At 47.4% G+C, this 21,514-nt stretch overlaps 1 protein-coding gene across 2 annotated transcripts in view; it reads left to right on the forward strand.

Moving 5' to 3' along the window:
* Positions 1–4,660: 4,660 nt before the first annotated feature.
* PTPN9 (protein tyrosine phosphatase non-receptor type 9) overlaps positions 4,661–21,514 on the forward strand; it is a 65,525-nt gene continuing 48,671 nt past the window's right edge. Inside the window, exons 1-3 of one of the 2 annotated variants that reach the window (XM_081170611.1) lie at positions 4,661–5,179; positions 19,710–19,853; positions 20,632–20,721. In XM_081170611.1, the coding sequence (XP_081026737.1) occupies positions 5,147–5,179; positions 19,710–19,853; positions 20,632–20,721 (267 nt within the window). In that variant the 5' untranslated portion in view covers positions 4,661–5,146. Of the gene's footprint in view, positions 5,180–5,232; positions 5,377–19,709; positions 19,854–20,631; positions 20,722–21,514 lie in introns of those variants that run through there. The other variant, XM_081170612.1, reaches the window with a different exon arrangement.

Consider the following 21,514-nt stretch of genomic DNA (forward strand, 5'->3'; position numbering starts at 1 on the left):
CATGTATAGTAGCATTGGATATCTTTAAGGCTTTTGACTGAGTAGAATGGCTGGCATTAGAATCATAGAGTTGGAAGAGACCACAAGGGCCATCGAGTCCAACCCCCTGCCAAGCAGGAAACACCATCAGAGCACTCCTGACATATGGTTGTCAAGCCTCTGCTTAAAGACCTCCAAAGTTGGAGACTCCACCACACTCCTTGGCAGCAAATTCCACTGTCGAACAGCTCTTACTGTCAGGAAGTTCTTCCTAATGTTTAGGTGGAATCTTCTTTCTTGTACCATTGCTCCGTGTCCGCTTCTCTGGAGCAGCAGAAAACAACCTTTCTCCCTCCTCTATATGACATCCTTTTATATATTTGAACATGGCTATCATATCACCCCTTAACCTCCTCTTCTCCAGGCTAAACATGCCCAGCTCCCTTAGCCGTTCCTCATAAGGCATCGTTTCCAGGCCTTTGACCATTTTGGTTGCCCTCCTCTGGACACGTTCCAGTTTGTCAGTGTCCTTCTTGAACTGTGGTGCCCAAAACTGGGCACAGTACTCCAGGTGAGGTCTGACCAGAGCAGCATACAGTGGCACTATTACTTCCCTTGATCTAGATGCTATACTCCTATTGATGCAGCCCAGAATTGCATTGGCTTTTTTAGCTGCCGCGTCACACTGTTGGCTCATGTCAAGTTTGTGGTCAACCAAGACTCCTAGATCCTTTTCACATGTACTGCTCTCAAGCCGGGTGTCCCCCATCTTGTATTTGTGCCTCTAATTTTTTTTGCCCAAGTGCAATACTTTACATTTCTCCCTGTTAAAGTTCATCTTGTTTGTTTTGGCCCAGTTCTCTAATCTGTCAAGGTCGTTTTGAAGTGTGATCCTGTCCTCTGGGGTGTTAGCCACCCCTCCCAGTTTGGTGTCATCTGTAATTTGATCAGGATGCCCTTGAGTCCATCATTCCAAGTCGTTGATAAAGATGTTGAATAAGACCGGGCCCAAGACAGAACCCTGTGGCACCCCACTAGTCACTCTTCTCCATGATGAAGAGGAACCATTGATGAGCACCCTTTGGGTTCGGTCAGTCAGCCAGTTACAAATCCACTGAGTGGTAGCATAGTCAAGACCGCATTTTAATAATCATTAAAAAATGATTATAGAAAGTTTATGATTTGGAGAACGATTTAAAGGATTAATAAATCAATTATACTTGAGGAACAAGGCATATAACTTAGTGAACGATGGTATAACATAACAAATAACACTAGCCCAAGGTACAAGACAAAAATGCCCCCTTCCCCCAATTTTATTTGTATTGGTCATTAAAACTCTGGCCAATGTAATTAGAGAAGATGGAAATATAAAAGGAATAAGCAATAAAGAAAAAGAGAAAAGAAGTTTTTTTGCAGATGACACCTTGCTAACAATTGAAAATCCGTTGGAAAATTTGCAGGTAATAGAAGCACTTTTGGAAAAAATATTGAGAAAGAACAGGGTTATTAATTAATTGGTCCAAATCAGTCAACGTGTGGAGAGAACACAGAGCTGTCCATGCAGCAAAAAGGAAACTATTGGATGTGAAGAGTACATGCGAGAGTCAATGTGTCTGTGATAAGCAAGTACTAAATGCATGCTTTTGTCTGTAGACTAAAGTGGGTGGGATCAGAATACAGTGGTACCTCTGGTTGCGAATGGAATCCATTCCAGAGGCCCATTCGCAACATGTAAAGCCCGCAACCTGAAGTGCCGCATCGCGATTTGGCGCTTATGCGCATGCGTGAGCGGCGAAACCAGAAGTAACCCTTTCCGGTACTTCCGGGTCGCCGCAGGACACAACCTGAAAAGACGTAACATGAAGCAAATATAACATGAGGTATGACTGTAATTGCAGAATCTGCCTTGCAGGATCCAGCTTCCTCAGGACCTCAGCATCCAGTGTTTTTTAAAAATAAAAATGTCTAGCCTTTGAATGCAAAGATATATTAGCAAATGTATGGTCAGTTGGTCTGTTAATACTCCAGGTGGGGTCTGTGCGGCAGAATAGAGTGGGGCTATGACTTCCCTTGATCTGAACACTACACCTCTGTTGATTCAGCCTACAAGTGCATTACCTTTTTTTGCTGCTGCATCACACTGTTAGTTTACGTTAAGCTGGTGATCTGCTAAACCCCCCCCCCCCCCAGATCCTTTTCTTCAGCCAGACACTCCTCCTGCGCTGCTGGGATGGGTGGCTTCAGCACATTATTGAGTTAATGGCTGTGGTCGGACCCCATAATTCTCTGTGATGCTGCAAGGGAGGCATGTTGCACGTTTGGTGAATTGTTCAAGCTCTGTATTTGCAACACGTGTAGTTAAAGCCAGGCAGCGTGACATCGTAGCAAGGCTTCCTTCTAGGGAACAGGCTGCAGGCCTGATGGAAAATTGTGTGCCTTCAGCTTAGGTGTTTCATAACAGAAGAGCCTTCTAGCTCAAGGCAGTGGCCCCTCTAGCCCAGCATCCTGTTCTCACAGCGGCTGAGCAGAAGCCAGCAAGGATGATTCCAGCACAAGAGCTTCTCGCCTCCCCCATGATTTCCAGCAACTGGCATTGCTGCCCCAACGGCAGAAGCAGAACATAGTCATCGTGGCCATGAGCCATCGACAGCCCTCTCCTCCTCCATGAATTTGCCTAATCCTCTTTTAAAGCCATCTAGGGTGTGCTGTGGCAGGGAGTTCCATGGTTCAACTGTGCTGGGAAAGACCCCTGAGACCAGAGAGAGCTGCTGCCTGTCAGAGCGGGCAGTGCTGGGCTTGATGGACAAACAGTCTGACATGGTCTATGGCAGCTTCTGTCTCCTGTACTACGCAGGTGGGGAACCTTCAGCCCTCACGGCTAATTAGGCGTGCCAGGCCTCAGAGGCGTTCTTTTCATTCATTTTATAACACATATCACCTTTTCCTCCAAGGAGTACATGGTTCTCTCCTTCCTCATTTAACCCCCTTAGCAACCATGTGAGATAGCTTAAGCTCAGAGGCGGTGACTGGCCAAAGGTCAGCCGGTGAGGTTCATCTCTCCCAGGTCCTAGTCCAACACTCAAACCACTATACAACACTGTCCCCCCTGCTTGCTTGCCAGACTGTTTAGGGCAAACGCCACCCTCTTTTGCCATGTTTGATGCCAGATACAGGGAGCCTTCAAGGCATAGTTAGAATGAGTTCAAGCAGGTAATGCAGATGGTCTTCCTCTGCAGACACAGCTCAAGCCCTGTCCCCTTGTTTGGTGCTACCACCCATGTGCCAAAATGGCCCAGGATGCAGAGGGAGCTCAGGATCTGGTCCCGCTTACGCTATTCATGTGATGCTCACATTATTTATTTCAAGTGATTTTTTGCGCCACTTGATTGTAAAAGAAAAGCCAAAAGACCCTCAAAGTGGGTTACAAAGAATAAAACAATAAAATTATCAGTAAAAACAGTTAAAATTACTCTTGGAAACATTCAAAAAGAAAAGAAAATCAGCAACAAACTAAAAACATTGACATTCTACATGTCTAGGTAGGGCTACTTAAACAAATATGTTTTTAGCAGGTGCTGGAAAAAATGCAGTGAAGATGCTCACCTGATAGGCAGGGAGTCCCCAAGTGTAGGTGCAGCCACACTGAAAGGTAGGTTGTTTGCAAATGTGGAAGGGGTATTATGTGGCACCTGCAATGTGGGTCAGTTCCACAGACTGAAGTGGTCCAGAGGGCATCTATTGGCTAAGGCGATCTGGTAGAGCTTCGTTTACTAATAGCAACACCTTGAACCTGTCTTGGATTTGTAGCTGGGTCTAGTTACAAAGGGGCCACCGGGAGATACCTTCCCAATGCCAGAGCATTCTCATGGGCGCTGGGAAGTTTAGATCAGGACCTCATAGGAAAAGCTTATCTAAAGAGGCAAAGCCAGTGTAGGATTCACACCGCACATTGACTCAAAAGCAGGTTTCTATTGGCTTCAATGGGATTTTCTCCTTTGTGCATGGAGTTGCCACCTTGATTTTTAGAAGTTGCCAGGGCAGGTTGCTGCGTGGGTATTCGTTTCTTGTCTGTCTGCTGCCGATGCCTTTTAGGGCTCTCTCTCCCCCCGACCCCTTGGGAGCCCTCCATCCCGGCTCGTCCTCGGCTTTCTGCTGCCGCTGCTGCTGTTTGTGAATGAGATTCAATTTCTGAATGGAGCAAGCAGAGAGGGGGAGGGAGGCTTGGCAGCGAAAGGAAGCAGCAAAGGAAGCAGGATTGGTCTGCGACGGGGGGGCGGGTCAGCTGGGCTTACTTCCTCCCTCCCTCCCTCCCTCTGCTCTGCCTGCTGCTTTTGAGGAACAAGCACTGCAGAAAGGAGAGGGAGGGAGGAGGCCCCCCACCCCCACGACCCCCCTCCAGGCCACAGGACGGGTGCGGGGGGTGAAAGCTTCCTCCTCTGATACAGTATATATAAAGGAAGTTGCTTCCTACTGATTCTCTCTTCCTCTTCCTCCTCCCTCCCTCCCTCCCTCCTTTTTCTCCCAGAAAGCAGCAGGAGGAGGGATCTTTGCAGGGTGAATATCTCGGCACAATCTGGAGAGGATTTCAAGCTTTGGGGGCTGGGAAGTTTTGCCATTTTCTGCCCCTTCTTCCCTTCCCGTTAAGCCCCTTTGCCTTCGGATCCATATGTAGGCGTGTTTAATGCCCGAAGACATTCACCGCGGCTGAATCAGACTTGGCATTCTTATTTTATCAAGGGAGAGGTTTTTTGTTTTCCAGGACCTTTCTTTTTAATGAAACTTTTTTTGTCGAAGTTGCCGTTGTCGCCGTCCCTGTTACAGTGAAAAGGAGAGAGGGGCGCAAAAAACACCCACCCACCGAATACTAATAATCGGGCGCTCCCCTCCGTGCTCCCACCGCCCTTTTCAAAAAATACTTGCATATATCTATATATCTACAAAAGCGCATCATAAAAGGGAGGGAAGACAACGACGACGGCGAAGAATGCGATCCTCCAACTTTGGGAGCGACCCGAGCTGAGCGACCCCCCGAAAAACGTGGGAGGAGGAGGAAAAAGGAGACGAGCTGCTTTGGGAAATGTTTGTGGGGTGGTAGCTGTGGAAAACTTGCACGATCTCCTGCTCTCTGGCCGGCGTCGAGTCCTGGGAGCGCCCCGAGGGCAGGATGGCGGCGGAGCTGAGCCCCGAGGAGGAGCAGGTAGGAGCTCGCCGGGCCCCGGAGCTTGGGGGGACCGCGGCCAGGGAGGAGGGCGGGGCGGCCGGGATGGCGGGGTTTCTCCGGAGAGGCGCCTCTCGGCTCCTTCCCAGGTCTTGGGCTGCGATGGGAGCCTCTCGGGCCTCTTGGCTGCGCTCTTTTAAACGGCTTCGCAACAACGCGGATCGCGAGGGGAAAGAGTAAGGAGATGCATAAAGAGTATTTCTTTGCCTAGAGTAATGCTGCGTACCCATCTGTTTTGGGGTCGTCTCATTCCTGGAAGCGAAGCAGCGCCCCCCCACCCCGTCTCCCGACTGACGGGCCGAGGGCTGTGCTCCGTCTTGCCCCTGCTTCCCCCCCTCCTCTTCCCGGGGGTGAAATCCGTTCTTGGGGGGCGGGGGGAGCTGCGTCCCTCCAAGTCCCGCCACCCCCCACCTCAAGGGGAGGGGCGGAAGTGGGCCCCCTGGGGAGGTTTCCATGGAGATCAGAACCGCGGCGGGGGGGGGGGCTGCGATGCGGCCTAGTCGGAGAAGGAGCCTGGCGGGGCCGTGGGGCGCCCCCTCCCCTCCCGCTCGGATCCTCCGATAAAAGAGCCAGGAAATTCGCTTCTTTGGGTGGGGGCTGCAAGGACACACTCGCTCTTGGTTGAGGAGGGCGAAGGCTAATTCTCCCCCCGCAGTTGTCTAGGGGGGGTGGATCCAGCCGCCTCAGGGGCTTCTCCCCCCTTAATTGACGCCTCATTCATTAACTGGTTTTTCTCTTCTAATCCTCCCCCCCCCCGCCCCGTGTTTGTGTGTGTGATGTTTTCTTTTTTCTGGGGGGGGGGGAATTAGATTCCCCACCCCTTTTATAAAAGCTGTGAGGCCGGAGAGAGAAGCGCGACATGGAGCGGAAGTGCCGCGGAGGGGAAAGGCCGGCAAGCGCGCAGGATCCGCGGCCGCTTTCTGCCCGGGCGGGCGGGCGGGCGGGGCAGCCGGGGAGCCGGGCTTCTGCCGGGAGCCTGGCTGGGCTCGCCCTTCTTCCCGAGAGCGCGCCTGCGCCTCTGCCCGGGGCTCCGCGCGGCTCCCTCGGGGCTTCTCTCCCCGCCGCCCCGCTCGCAGGGACTTCTCGCTTCCGCCTCGCCCTTTGCCCTTCGCCGTTTTCTGCTTCAGGCCCTTTTCACTTTCTCCCCCGGGAAGGATCCGGCCCTCCTTTGTCGCGCTGCGCTGGAGTCAGGCGAGGTGGATGTTGCTCATCCCTTCGGGAGGCGCCCCAGAAAGGGGTCCGCGACCCCCGCGAAGGCCGGGAGACACAAACCCCGCTCGGGAGCGTCTCTTCTCCGTTAAAGTTTTCACACTCCTAACTTGTAGCAGAAAAAGTGAACGTTGTCCGTCCTGGCAGAGAAAAAGATACTATACTAATAAATGTAACCCTTTTATTTAAATAAAATGGTCTGTGGGAGTTTTTTTAATCTTGCGTTTCTATAGCCTGTCTTGGATAGAACTGAAGGCGGCATACATTGTTGCTATTACTCCATCCGATTGCAGGTGGCTTTGATTAGGTTTCTTAAAGAATGTCTTCCATGCTTTTCAAGCGAATTTCCCAAAGCATCTTAAAAACCAGCAATGTACAACAGCAGTGTAAAATCATGTAATATTTTTAAAAAGCATAGAGCAGCAATAACTGCCCACCCCCACAAAAAAAAAAAACAATAAAAGCAGCAGTCAGAAAACGCTTTCCAAATGGAGAAGGTCTTTCAGATGTTATCCAGAAAAAGATCAGATTTTCTCCTAGGGGCCAAGGTCTCTTCAACCCCCCCCAATAAAATTTTTGAGGGGGCCAGGCACCCCCAAAGTTGGTGGGCTTTGCCATTCAAGTGGTGGTGTGGGGGGCCTACCTGGTCCTCCCAAAATTTCATTCACGTTGGCACCTGTCCCCATTGATAAGTTCTTGACTAAGGATGCGCCAGATAGGAAGGTCCCTGCTTCTGATCGTAAGGCTCAGACAGTACTTTGCAGAGTAGAAGAGGGCAGGTCCCCGCCCCGAGGAGACCGCCATCTAGTCTTGGTGGCATGGACTAGGACAGGGGTCGGCATTTTTTTTTAGCCGTGGGCCGGTCCACTGTCCCTCAGACCTTGTGGAGGGCTGGAGAAGCAACACCGGGGGGGGGGAGCTGGAAGAAGAGGTGAGGGGGCAAGTAGTCCTCCTCCCCAGCCCCAGCTGCTGTGCTTACCTTCCCAGGGGCTGCCGCCGCCACCGCTGCTTCTCGTGGGTAGGCAGAGGGAGCTTGTCTGCTCTGCCCCCTGGCCCACAGGAGCACCAGGGCGGCAGCGGCAGAGGGAAGATGAGCGGTGTGAAAGGGCTGGCTCCAGAGAGGGGCTGCTTAAAATGGCACTCAGCCCCCTTCCTCCTCTAGGCAGGGTGCAGAGAAACCAGAAGGAGGGAGGGAGGAGGCACCGCCACGGTGTGTGTGTGTGGGGGGAATGGAATGGTGCAGGGGAAAAATGGTGCAGCCTGAATGAACAGAATCCCCACACCGATGATCCACAGAGAGTCTGTGGGCCAGATCCTGAAGGCAATTGGGCCTGATCCAGCCCGCAGCCCTTAGTTTGCAGACCCCTAGACTAGGAAGTCTGTTATTTGCTAGTGTCCGCTATCTAAGCATTGACCAGACCCTGACCAATGTGCTTCGTTTCACTTGCATTGTACATATATTACATATGTACATATATTATTACTCCATCCTGGAAAAGTGAACAGGTACATGCCCTAGATTTAAACCACCACATATTACTTAGCTTCTGAAAGTTGTTATTACTTATGTCAATTTCAGTATATCCTCCAAAGCCCAAACACTAACTAGTCAAATACAGAAATGCAGTAATATGTTTACTGGATTTTCTTGTTAGCATCTTGGCTGCTTCTAGCAAATTAAATCATGTGTTGCTTTTTTGCCTTGTAAACTAATTCCATATTGCTTCAGAGCAGGGATTCAAGGCAAGTGACTAGCAGAGGGTGGTTGGGCCTCGCGAGGGAGGCCTGGGCTTTGTTGGATGAAGTGGCTTCCTTTGGTTCCCGGGCTCAGCTTCAAGTGCTGCTTTTAACCTTTAAGGCCTAAATGGCTTGGCATCAGCCTACCTGAAACACTGAATTCCCCAAACCTTGAGATCCTCTTTGGAGGGCCGGCTACAGATGCCCCAACTGACCAACATGAGGCAGAGAACCACCTGGGAAAGAGTGTTGTGTTATGTTGTTAATTGTGTTTTGGGGTTTTCAAAAAAAAAAAATTGCACTGGAAAATTCCCAGACGTTTTTCCCAAAAAACTTTTCTATGCAAATTAGGATAAGTTCCAGTGCAATTACACTATGCAAATTAGGGTGGTTTGTATTGGAGTGGGGGGGGGTTTGCATCAGGACATTTTTCTGACACCCTAAAGAGAGATCTAATTTAGTGTGCATATATTTACTTGCATTATTGTTAATGAAGCTAAATTTTTTGAAGCCAAGCAACGTGTATTTGCAATTGACATCCATTCATAGTTACTAAAGAACTCATGAAACTGGAAAAAAAATCCAATGGAAAATGAATCACTCGGGAAAAATTCCACCACCTGCATCACAATAAATAAATAAATGACTTCCGGGTCCCTTAGTCAAAATTCTCCCAGCAATTTATCTTTCTCTGAATTCTTCAGACCTTTTGAGATCCTAGCTGTGCTTCCTGGACTCTGCCCCTTTCCCATGCCCTGCTGTCTTCTTCTGTTGTCCTCTTCTACTCCTGAAAACTCTGTTGCTCCTTCTCTCTGCCTCCCCCTCCCTGTGACCTTCCCTTTGTGCATTCCCAAGGGACTGGCAGTTGGCTTTGGGTGCCACAAGTTGCCATTCTTGACAAGAGGATATGAAAGGAAAGTGGAGTGGGAGAAAGATATCAGCTTGCCCCCGCCCCCAAATGCATTCCATTTCTAGGAAAGCATTCCATTGGGATGTGGTTTTTATATTTTTAATTATTTTTTCCCAGCATTTATTTATATCCTGCTGCTTCATCTTAGTTTTCAAGGTAGAGGTAAAGGTACCCCTGCCCGTACGGGCCAGTCTTGCCAGACTCTAGGGTTGTGCACTCATCTCACTCTATAGGCCGGGAGCCAGTGCTGTCTGCAGACACCTCCGGGTCATGTGGCCAGCGTGACAAGCTGCATCTGGCGAGCCAGCGCAGCACACGGAATGCCGTTTACCTTCCCGCTGGTAAGCGGTCCCTATTTATCTACTTGCACCCGGAGGTGCTTTCGAACTGCTAGGTTGGCAGGCGCTGGGACCGAACGATGGGAGCGCACCCCACCGCGGGGATTCGAACCGCCGACCATGCGATCGGCAAGTCCTAGGCGCTGAGGTTTTACCCACAGCGCCACCCGCGTCCCACCGGTAGCTTGCAACAAATTTTCAAGGTAGCTTGCAACAAATTTTAAAGTGCATGCCTCCTAAACTCCCCCTCCCCCCCCAAAAAAACAGATCAATGGTAAGAACAGAACAGCAAAGGTGCAAACAAAATATATACTGCAGAAAGTGTTAAAATGTATCCGGACTCAGTAAGAAGAATGCTGAAACAATACTCAACTCCATTAAAAACTTGTGTGAACACAACATTTTGAACTGGTACCTAAAAGTCATTTAGAAGGATATGGAGTGAAGATTTGGGAGTGGGGGGAGAACTGCACAACTGAGCTACCTTTGGAAAGGAGATGCCTTTGGTTTCTATCCACTTCTCCTCAAGTTGGGGGGGATCTTAATAATTGGGCAGGTTCATGTCAGAGTTGGCACCAAGCAGCTTAGAATAGGGATGGACAATCATTCACCCCCAACCCCAAGCTGATTTTTTGTGGAGGAAAGTGGTCTAGGGCTGCACGTGCAAAGTGAGTTGACCCAACACACACATTCTCTCTCTCTCTCTCTCTCTCTCTCTCTCTCTCTCTCTCTCTCTCACACACACACACACACACACACACACACACACACACGCCCAGCCACACACAAATGCACACATACACTCTCACACTCACTCACGTGCATGCTGTCATGCACACTTTCACACATGCACAGATTCCCACATGTGTGCACTGTCTCTCTCACACATGTGCTAGCTCTCCTTTCCCTCCTTTCTCAAATTGGTTTCTGTGTGGAGAGGTCTCCTTTCCCAATTCATGGAAAAGAAACCCAGTGATCTGGCCATGGGGGCCAAGACTTCTTCTGCTGACAGTTCCCTTCATTCTCCTGCTGAAAAATGAGGAGATTTGCTGGCCCTGTGGATCCTGCTGCCTGAGGCGGTCACCTCACCTTGCCTTATGAGTGGGCCAGCCCACCTCATAAGTAAACTGCTGTAGGCAAAACGGTGCTCTGTCTTTAGTTAAACAGAATTGCAAAGGCTTATTAATGAATGAAAGGACTCCCACTGAGGCCTGTACACTCAGAAAGTGCCCCCCCCCATTGAAGCACTGGGGCTCACTTCCACAGGTCTTGGTTGTGATGCCTTTTCTCAATCAAGATTTATGATGTGCAATTGTGTCAAAGCAGCCCCCCCTTTCCTCCCTTCTCTTTGCCACACAGCTGGGGCCCTGGACTCCCCGGACCACACACCAACTGCAAGGAACCGGATGTGCCTGCATTGTTAAGAGCATTTGACTGTGACACTTGGCATCTGTTTTGGAGGCGCCCCTCCCCCCTGCAGTTTAATCAAAGAGACCAGATGAGATAATTGGGGAGGAGGAGAGAGGGGAGGGGTTTAGAGGACCCAGTGGAAGACACAAGGAAGGAAGCAGGAGGAAAGTGACACTAGGCAGGTGTGATAGTTGAGATGAGAGCCCTCAGCGGAGTGATTTCATATTTGTATTATGTGATACATATTGAATGATCAGAGTGCTGTAAATGTTACATATATCATTAATATTAATTGTTATTAATCATTATTATTACTAATACTAATGAGTCACCCAGTAAAGATGGAAGGATGCCTTGTTCTATTCCAGGGGTGTCCAACTCGCAAGAGACTCCGAGAAAAAAAAAGACAGTGATCTACCCATTCGGGGGGCAGGTCAAAGTTGTTGAGCTTTTTTTTTGGGGGGGCGCCTTTTTCCTGCCATGAATCAGTGACATCATACCCTTCTTCTTTTCACTGATTTCCACTTTTCTTACAGTGTGTGTTTTGGGGGCTTAAGAGGGAGGAGATGTGAATCTAGACTATATTGACCCTGACAAGAGAAACTAGCCATGCCAGGCTGCAAAATGGCTCCCTCTTTCCCAAAGCATGTTTTCTCAATATGCTTCTCCGTCTGCTTGGTGGCAAGGTCAGTGTAGGGAGTGAAATCCACACTCAATCATTGCTGTCAGGATTAAAGCAATGTTTTACTTGTGTGTTTGTTTTGTCTTCCCTGCATTTCCCTCCCCACAAAACAAATCTGGAATGGTTTTGTAGCCTCTGATCAGTGTGAGACTCCGACGCTCATGCCTGCCCTTCTGTGATATCCAGAAGCTTTATTGCTGGCAACTCCTGAGTAGGAGCCTTCCCACTCCCTCTCCTCCATAAATTTGTCCACCCCTCTTTTAAAGCCATCTAGCTTTGGGAGCATCACTGCCTCCGTAGTTGGACTATGTGCTGCACAAAGAAGGACTTGCTTGAAGCTTCCAGCCTTCAGCCTCATTAGATGTTCATAAGTTCTAGCATTATGAGAGAGGGAGAAAAACTTTTCTTTACTCATTTTCTCCATGCCATGCAAAATTTTATAATCTCCTGTCCAGCCTTCAAAATTTTCCAGGCACATTTTGCACCTGGCTGTTGGCCACTTGCAACCAAGTGAAGATGCCTGGGCACTAGGATGGTGTCTGGCGTCTTCTCCATCTGAAGGTGCATCCCTGGGGATCCTTGGATCTGGACTGCTTTCACACACTAGCAGCACATCCTGTAGAATTGTATCTGTGATGTTTTATCTGCACAACCTGAATGAATTTCAGGAACCAAAAGTTTGTATTGAAAAATACGGCTTTCGAGCGATCTGGCCTCCATTTTGGTGACTAACCCTGGTTTAAGGAGCCATTTGGTGCCTCGCTTATATATCGTGAGTTTCTGCTTCTGTCATGACTCCTTTTGCTCACCTTTTCTCTAACTAAAAAGTCCCGAACACTTTTTAGAGGAGTTGAAGGGCTCTTCCTAGGAAGAAACCTTCTGGTTGATGCAGCAAGAGGCACCTTCTTCTCCACCTTCTAGATGTCTTTCATCATTTAGTAGAATGAGAGCTGAGCAAAAACGCCTAGCCTCATTGCATGATTTCAAGTGTTAAAGACACCTCCCCATGTTCAGCATTGCTTGGCATGCACAGCAAATTTATCCATGTTGTTTTTCATTCCATTTTTCTGTTGCCTTTTCCCTCTTCTTCTGTCCTCGCTTGCCCTGGTTCCCACATGCCTTTCCAGTCAGGATTCCATCTATTTGCAATGTTCAGGCCATGAGTGCTGTTCCTTATGGAACCAAAATGGCCTCACTCACGCACAGGAGGGAGGGAGCAGCAGGTCTGGGGGAAATGTGTGAAGTTTGTGGAAAGATGGGGAAAGAAGTCTAGAAGAAGGAAGCCAAGTCATTGTCTCTCCCACTCACCCACCCCCGCCATTCCCAGTGGTTCAGTGAGGACTGAACTTGCTTGGTGACCATGGAATGCTGAGGGATTTTTTGGGTGCAGATGTAATGGAGTATGTTGCAAAAGGGCATGACACTCACCACCACTATTTTGCTACCGATCCCACTTCTCTGGATAATGTTTCATAGCTTTTGGCTAGTACAGTAAACTTATTGATGATATTTGTTAGTATTTGTATAGCACTTTTAAGTGTTCAGAGTGCTTTGTGTGCATTATTTTAATCCTTACAGCAACCTTAAAGGTAGGCTGACATCAGCATCTCTGTGTTGAAGATGGGGGCTGAGACCAAGGTTTGCCTAAGGCAAGCTTGTGCCAGAAGTGGGATTTTGAACCTGGATGATAGCGCCATTGTTCATTGTTCATGTCATGGTTTTCCGCAGTGAGTCATGGGAATTGTAGTTTGTTAAGTGTCCCATGGGCTGTCAGGAGACCCCTCACAGAGCTACAGTTCCCGGGATTCTTTGGGGGGGGGGAGCCATGGCCACTGACATAGCATTAGGGTGCTTTCAGTGTATGGTGTGAACATGACCGAGATGTGATCAATACAAGGGCACCCAAGCCCAGCAGGTTGGTAATATATGAGCATCACACCCCAGGAAGGATGTTTTTGTAGTGACAACACTAACCTAGTTGTTTTGAGGCATTGCAAAAGATGGGTCACATAGAAGCCTGAAGTCTTGGCTTACCCAGGGGTCATTCATTTTTACATACCTTTCCCTGTTTACCCAGAAATAGGCATTTTTAGGGAAGGATTGTTGTGCCAAAAGAGAACATTTAGGAGCATAAGAAACTGCTTTGTCTTGAGTCAGACCACTGGGCCATCTATCCCAGTGTTGTCTACACTGACTGGCAGCAACCCTCCAGGTTTTCAGGCAGGGTTGCTGTTGTTGTTGCTATTAAATTTGTATGCTGCCTTATACCCGCAGGTCTCAGGGCAGTTGCAACATAAAATCACAATACAAAAACATAATAATTAATAATAATAATAATTTATTGTACCTCACCTATATGACTGGGTTGCCGCAGCCACTCTGTGCAGCTTCCAGCGTATGTAAAAACATAGTAAAACCTTAAAAAGCTTCCCTATACAGGGCTGCCTTCAGATGTTTCCTAAATGTTATATAATTACTCATCTCCTTAACATCTGATGGAAGGGTGTTCCATAGGGTGGGTGCCACTACTGAGAAGGCCCCCTGCAAACGAAAACAACATAAACACCCCCCAAATCCCCAACAACTTTTAAAATTACATTGGATGTCAATCAGCCAAAGGCCTGGTTAAAGAGGAATGTTTTTGCCTGGCGAATAAAGGTGTATAATGAAGGCGCCAGGTGAACTTCCCTGGGGAGAGCATTCCATAGATGGGGAGCCACTACTGAGAAATCCCCATTCTTGTGTTGCCGCCCTCCAAACCTCTTGAGGAGGCACAAAAAGAAGGGCCTCAGAAGATGATCACAGGGTCCGGGAAGGTTCATATGGAAAGAGGTGGTTCACAAAGTATTGTGGTCCTGAGCCGTTTGAGGCTTTATAGGTCAAAACAAGCACTTTGAATTGGGCCTGGACACTAATCAGTAGCCAGTGCAGTCAGACGAGGATCAGTGTAATATGCTCAAACCGTCTTGCTCCGGTGAGCAACCTGGCCACTGAATTCTGCACTAGCTGAAGTTTCCGAACCGTCTTCGGAGGCAGCCCTACGTACAACACACTGCAGTAATCTAACCTTCAGATTACCAGAGTGTAGAGAACAGTAGTTATGCTCTCCCTGTCCAGATAGGGATGTAGATGGGCCACCAGCCAAAGCTGATGGAAGGCACTCTGGGCCACTGAGGCCACCTGAGCCTTGAGCGACAGCAAAGGATCCAGGAGGACCCCCAGGCTATGAACCTGCTCCTTCAGAGGAAACATAACCCCATCAAGAGCAGGCGACCTCCCACCCATCTGGTCTAGGGAACCCCCCACCAACAGAGCCTCAGTCTTATCTGGATTGGGCTTCTGTTTCTTGGCTCTCATCCAGTCCACTACCAAGATTGGTCCAGCACTTCCACTGCCTCACCTGCAGATGTCAAGGAGAAATAGAGCTGAGTGTCATCAGCGTACTGCTGACAACGTACTCCGATCCTGCGGATAACCCCACCCACCGGTTTCATGTAGATGTGTTAAACAATGTGGGGGATAGGATTGAGCCCTGAGGAACCCAACACTGAAGGCTCCATGGGGCTGAAAAACATTCCCCAAGTAACACCCTCTAGGAACAACCATCCAAGTAGGACTGGAATCACTGCAAAGCAGTGCCACCCATCCCTAGTTTGGAGAGTCGCTCCAGAAGGATGCCATGGTCGATGGTATCAAAAGCCGCTGAGAGGTCAAGAAGAATGAACATGGACATGTTTCCCTTGTCTTTCTCTTGACAGAGGTCATCATACAGGGCAACCAAAGCAATTTCTGTGCCAAAACCGGGCCTAAACCCCGATTGAAATGGATTCAGAAAATCAGTTTCTTCCAAAAGTGTGTGGATCTGGTCTGCAACCACTCGCTCCAGAACCTTGCCCAGGAAAGGGAGATTAGCAACTGGCCAGTAGTTAGTTTTTCTGAATCCAGGCAAGGTTTCTTAAGGAGTGGTTTTACCACTGCCTCCTTCAAACAGGTGGGGACCACCCCGTCTTGTAAAGAGGCATTGATCACCTCCCTGACCCAGCCAGCTGTTCCATCCCTGCTGGTTTTTATCAGCCAGGAGGGACAAAGGTCTAGAGCACAAGTGGTCGCCCTGACTGATCCGAGCACCTTGGCCACATCCTTGAAACTCGGCCACAACTGAAACTCAGCCAACACAACAGGACTAGACTGTGCTCTGGACACCCTGTGAGATTCATCTGCTATAACTGCAGAGTCACGGTCTTGGTGGATGCAAGTGATCTTATCCTCCAAATGCCTTGCAAACGAGTCACAGCGAGCTACTCTTGGTTCTCCCACCTCCTTTGGGCCAGCCTGTAAAAGGCCCAGAAAAGCTCTGCCGGATGACATAATGAGGATGCAATGGAGGCAGCAAAGTAGAATCATAGAGACATTGAATTGGGGAGTTAGAAGGGACCGCAAAGGTCAGGGTGGATTTGATTTAAATCAAATCGATTTAAATCATGATTAAATAACGATTTAAATCACTAGTCACTAAGACTTGATTTAATTTTATTTTTTTTACAGAAAGACACATAATTGCTTTTATAATCTTAATATTTACAAACAGATGAAGGTTTAATTTTTGGAATAATAAATTTTCAGAGTAGTTTTTACAGTTATATCGAAAATTACTGATTTGGTTACACTATTAGAAATACATTGACAGATAATTATGAAATTATTGTGAGGTTTAATAAGTTAACTGTTTCTATTTGGACAACTTTTCTGCTGTACTTTATTGGAAGGTGAAAAACAATAATTTCCTTAATAACAATTTAAACAATTTATTTAAATAAAACAATAACATTATAGCATATGTATCAATGTTTGTTAACTGATGTGGTTAAGTGATTTTTTTAAAAAAAACACACCTTAGACTGAATTTTAGCACACATGAAAAACTTAAAGCAAATCCTTATTTCCTGATGAGGACTATAATGTAACTTAAATAGAAAACTATCCTTAGAAAGATTTTCCCTCCAAAAGCATTTTATTTTAAAAATCCAATTTATTATATATATATTTAAAAATCACTGATTTTTATCCACCCTGCCAAGGGTCATCTAGTCCAGCCCCTGCAATGCAGGAAACTCAGCTAAAGCATCCCTGACAGATGGCCACCCGACCTGTGCTTAGTCCACCACCTCCCAAGGGAGTGTGTTCCACTGCCTAACAGCTCTTACTGTCAGAAAGTTGTTTAGTCTGATGCTTAGTCAGAATCTCCTTTCTTGTAACTTGAAGACATTGGTTTGAGTCCTACCCTCCAGAGCAGGAGAAAACAAGCTTGTTCCTCCTTCGTGTGGTAGCCCTTCAGATATTGGAAGATGGCTATCATATCTCCTCTCAGTCTCCTCTTTTCTGGACTAAACATCTCCAGCTCTCTCAACCATTCTTCATAAGGCTTGGTTTCCAGACCCCTGATCATCTTGGCTGCCCTCTGCACATGTTCCGATTTGTCAACATCCTTCTTAAATTGTGGTGCCCAGAATTGGACACAGGACTCCCAGTATTGTCAGACCAATACAGAATAGAACAGTACTGTTACTTCCTTTGATCCAGACTTCTGTTTTGACTGGCTGAAGATCTTTTGTTGGAAGTTCCCTGTGTTTTCATGCCAGCCACTTTGACCACCTTCCTGCTTTCCACAGTGGCCGGTCAATTGCCTGCAGGAAGCTCATTTTTTTTTTTGATGCAACAACCTTTTGGTACTGGCTCTCCCAACAGTGGTTCTGTGCTTAACTGGGGCTGGGAGGGGATCCAGATTCAGATACATGCTCAGCCCTGAAGTTTACTGGGGTGACCTTGGGCTGCTCACCATCTCTCAATCTAAGCTGTACTGCAGGGCTGTTGTGGAAGAAGGACCATGTATATTGTCAAGTTCATTGGAGGAAAGGCAGGAAATAAATGAAATAAATCATTTTGCACACAAGTCAAACAGTCAAGCCCTCTTCTCAGCAACCCCCATAAAAGGGCCCCCAGTGCAGCGGCATATAGGTGTTGGTAAGATGGCTACTGCCTTCAGGCTTAAAGTATACAAGACAGAACACAAAAGGAAATGGGATTGGGGAGGGAGGAGGGAGGAGGGCAGGGGGAGAAAAGAAAGCTAAAGCGCTGGCTACAGAGAGAGCATTTGAATGACCAGCTGGAATGGAAAGGTTCCATTTAGCCTTCATGTTCACCTGCCAAGGCCTTAATGAAAGGTTTCTGTGTTTGCAGGATGCACAGATAGCAGGAAAGCTCTGGGAGCTGTGGGTTTTCTTCTTTAAGCCTTAAGCTTTTTAAGCTGTTGGTTGCTTTTAAACAAAGTATTTTCAAGGAACGCCTGGTACGAATTGTGTGGGATAATCCGCAGCATATAACCAACATACTTAAGTCTAATTAATGCATGAAGGGGTTAATACCATAGAGTAAGCTGTCCTGCCAAGCTCAGCTAAGTCCACTTTCCCTCGCCTTGGGACAGGTGCACCATCTGGGGGGATTGAGGCCCCCCTCAATTTTCAAGGAGGGAGCCGGGGCCCCTCAAAATTTCCCAGTGGCCATGTGCACATGCCATAAGGTGTGGTCACATCACGTGCACTAGCCACGAGGCATTCTCACAACATGTCAGCATGCCCTGCGGCATGCACACACAGCATACTGACACTGCGTGGCCCCGGCCCCGTCAGTCGTGGGGGCAAGGCAGTGAGCTTGCCTCTGGAGGAACTAGGTAATTAAACCTTTGCTCCCCTTTCAGTCTACCTTCATTCATTCAACTTGTTTTTATTATTGCTTGTTAGCCGCCCTGAGCCTGCCCTTGGCTGGGGAGGGCGGGGTATAAATAAAAATTATTATTATTATTATTATTATTATTATTATTATTATTATTATTATTATTATTACCTGAGAAGCTCATTGTGTGAAGAGGCTCAGCTGCTTGCTTCAGCTCAGACCACATGGCTCTCAGAAGCCACTCTTGAGTTCCTATACCAAGACTTTAGGAACTTTCACTGCTCTGTAACTAAGTAAGTTTTACTGCCTGTGCAACTTTTTCCACACATAACTTACCATGTGTGGTCTTTTTATGTGCTGGGGGAAGAGCAAAACTTTGGAAGGAACTCACAAGGGCATATTTTAAAAGGTCCAACAGCCTATATTTCCACGCTTTTCTTTGCTTTATATTTTGTGAAAGGCTTCTCCACAGAAATTTCAAGAGTTGAGAAAGACCTAATACAAACACAAAAAAAGTCTCTCTCTAAAATGTACAAATTTCTCCTTGACTGGGAGGTCAAAGAGGAAGAAGTAAAATCTGTTAAGGTACAATGGACCAGAGATTTTGGCTACAACATCCAAATGGAATCATGGGAAAGGTTGTGGAGGGAGAAAGAGAATTTCATGAAAATGCTCTACAGGTGGTACTTAACACCTGTAAAACTGGCCAAAATGTATAAATCTAGGTCAAACATCTGCTGGAGGCACTATGACCCACATGTGGTGGAACTGCAAAAAAAAAAAAAAGGAATTTTGGGGAACTATATATAACTAACTTTTAAAAATGTTTAAATGTTCCTTTCCTAAGAAGCCTGAAGCCTTCCTGTTAGCTATAATGAGCAATGAAATTCCAAAAAGGGTAAGGAAAAAAAATATTTTTGCAGTAGCAGCAGCAAGAATTCTGGTTGCTAAGGTATGGAAAGGAGATTCTACTCCCTCAAAATTAGACTGGCATAATAAAATGTTAGAACATGCAGAGCTAGCAAGATTCCGAGACCATACCCATCAAATATTTAATAAAGAGTGGAATATTTACAGAGAATATCTACAAGAAATCTGTAATAATAAGTGTAATAATCTAAATTATTTCGCAGGCCTGAATTGACTTCTGCATGAAATAAGAGAATTTTACAAAATTAACACAACTGAACAACCTATGAGAGATAAAGTTAAGTGTGCAGTTGTAATGTAATTTAGGAACCACAATGGGGGGACTGGAAGTCATGTCGGAATTTGTGATGTGTGAATTCAGTCTTTTCTTTTTTTGTAATGAGTTTTGATTTTGGATTGCGTTTTGTTGATCATTGTGTTTTGTTTTGTTTTGTTTTGTTTTTAAAACTAACAACACATTTTTTAAAAAAATTGTTGTAGCTTGCCCTGGGACCTCAGCATGAAGGACCGTGATGATGATTTTAATTAACGGTGTCTTTTTCTTTTCTCTTCTCTCCGGAACAGGCAACCAAGCAATTCCTTGAAGAGATTAACAAGTGGACAGTCCAATACAATGTGTCTCCCCTCTCTTGGAATGTGGCAGTCAAATTCCTCATGGCCAGGAAATTTGATGTCCTGCGAGCGATCGAGCTCTTCCATTCCTACAGGGTAAGGGGATCAATTCCTCCCCAGAAATGGAGGGAGAGAGCTGGAGAGACCTCATGGCTCACGAGGAGACCCTTCCAGGAGCCCAAGGGGACTTCAGGGAGGGCGGAGGAGAGGGCTTTGTGGAGGCTGCTCAGCCTCCCTGCCTAACAGCTGATGTGAAGGGTTGCCTGGCAGCTGCCACTTTTCACGTCCCAGAGCTTCAGTTCCAACTGCGGTTATTTTGGGTACAATATTTTTAATCTGGCTTGCAGAGAGAGTGCATTTAAAGCAGGGGTAGGCAACCTGAGGCCCGTGGGCCAGATGTGGCCCAATCGCCTTCTCAATCCGGCCTGCGAACAGTCCAGGAATCAGCGTGTTTTTACATGAGTAGAATGTGTCCTTTTATTTAAAATGCATCTCTGGGTTATTTGTGGGGCATAGGAATTCGTTCATATCCACCCCCCAAAAAAATATAGTCCAGCCCCCCACATGGTCTGAGGGATGGTGGACTGAAAAAGGTTGCTGACCCCTGATTTAAAGGGTATCTAGAGGGTGCTTCCATTTACGTGATTTTCACTTATGTGCCAGAACATGTGGGGAGTTGCCTGTACTAAAAAAGATTAAAATTTCTATCAGCATTTCAAAGCATCTGGGGAGGCCTGTCTAAACAAAAATGTTTTCAGCAGGTGCTGCTGGACTCCAGCTCCACTCAGCCCCACCCAGAGGGCTACTGGTCTGAGCGGACGAAGGATCCCCAGCTTGGTTGCAGACAATAACAGAGTGTTTTCTTTCCTCCTAGGAAACCAGGCTGAAGGAAGGGATCGTGAAGCTGAAGCCTCATGAGGAACCTCTCCGCTCAGAGCTGCTTAGTGGAAAGTTCACCATCCTGGTGAGTAAGGTGCTTTGCTTGGGCAGACAGAGCTGTGGATAACTGTGGAAGTTGGGCTTCCTGTTTGCGGAGGCAGGGGACACATGTCTCCACAGTGGGTTTTAGATCATAGAATCATAAAATTGTAGAGTTGGAAGGGACTCCAAGGGTCATCTATGTCAGGAAAAAGCACCAAGGCAAAAGCCAGCTCCAGATGGCTGGATTGCAAAACAGGATGTTGTGGTTTGCAGATGTACTGTTGGGGAAAAGGTGGAGCCTATTCTCTGTACTGAGCACCGGATGTTAGCTCAGAGTGTCATGTGACCTGTGCTGGAAGTACAGGGGAGGAGTTGTGACTCTTCTGATGGAGACTGAAGGGTGCAGTCGCATGTCTATGTACTGCTGAATGACAGGAATAAAACATGTAAATAGGACTCCTGTCTGTCTCATTTCCCCTCCCTGGGGAGAATGCAGGGAGGGAGAGAAACAAAGTAGCAGAGGGTGTGTTCTTCACGTCTGATTGATGAGGAGAATCGCCGGAGTTATGACCTTGCCTGCCGGGAGACGCAGCGGAGAGGTCATCAAGTATCCAGCTTAATTGCCTGGGGGAGGCCAGTTACCTCTGACTGTAAGCTGAGATACTAACATATGGTAGCAGAGGATGGTTTCGATCCATCGGACATCTGCATGAGAGGCTGGTGGATTGTCCTCCTCTGCTCCAAGAAGGAGAAAAGTGTCTAAGATAAGCCAGAGGCTGAACAGACGGCTGGACCCAGAGGAAGCTGTTTTCCAAGCTCAAGGTATGCTGCATTTT

The sequence above is a fragment of the Podarcis bocagei genome (assembly GCF_964188305.1).
Source record: "Podarcis bocagei genome assembly, chromosome: 14".
NCBI classification, from domain to species: domain Eukaryota; kingdom Metazoa; phylum Chordata; class Lepidosauria; order Squamata; family Lacertidae; genus Podarcis; species Podarcis bocagei.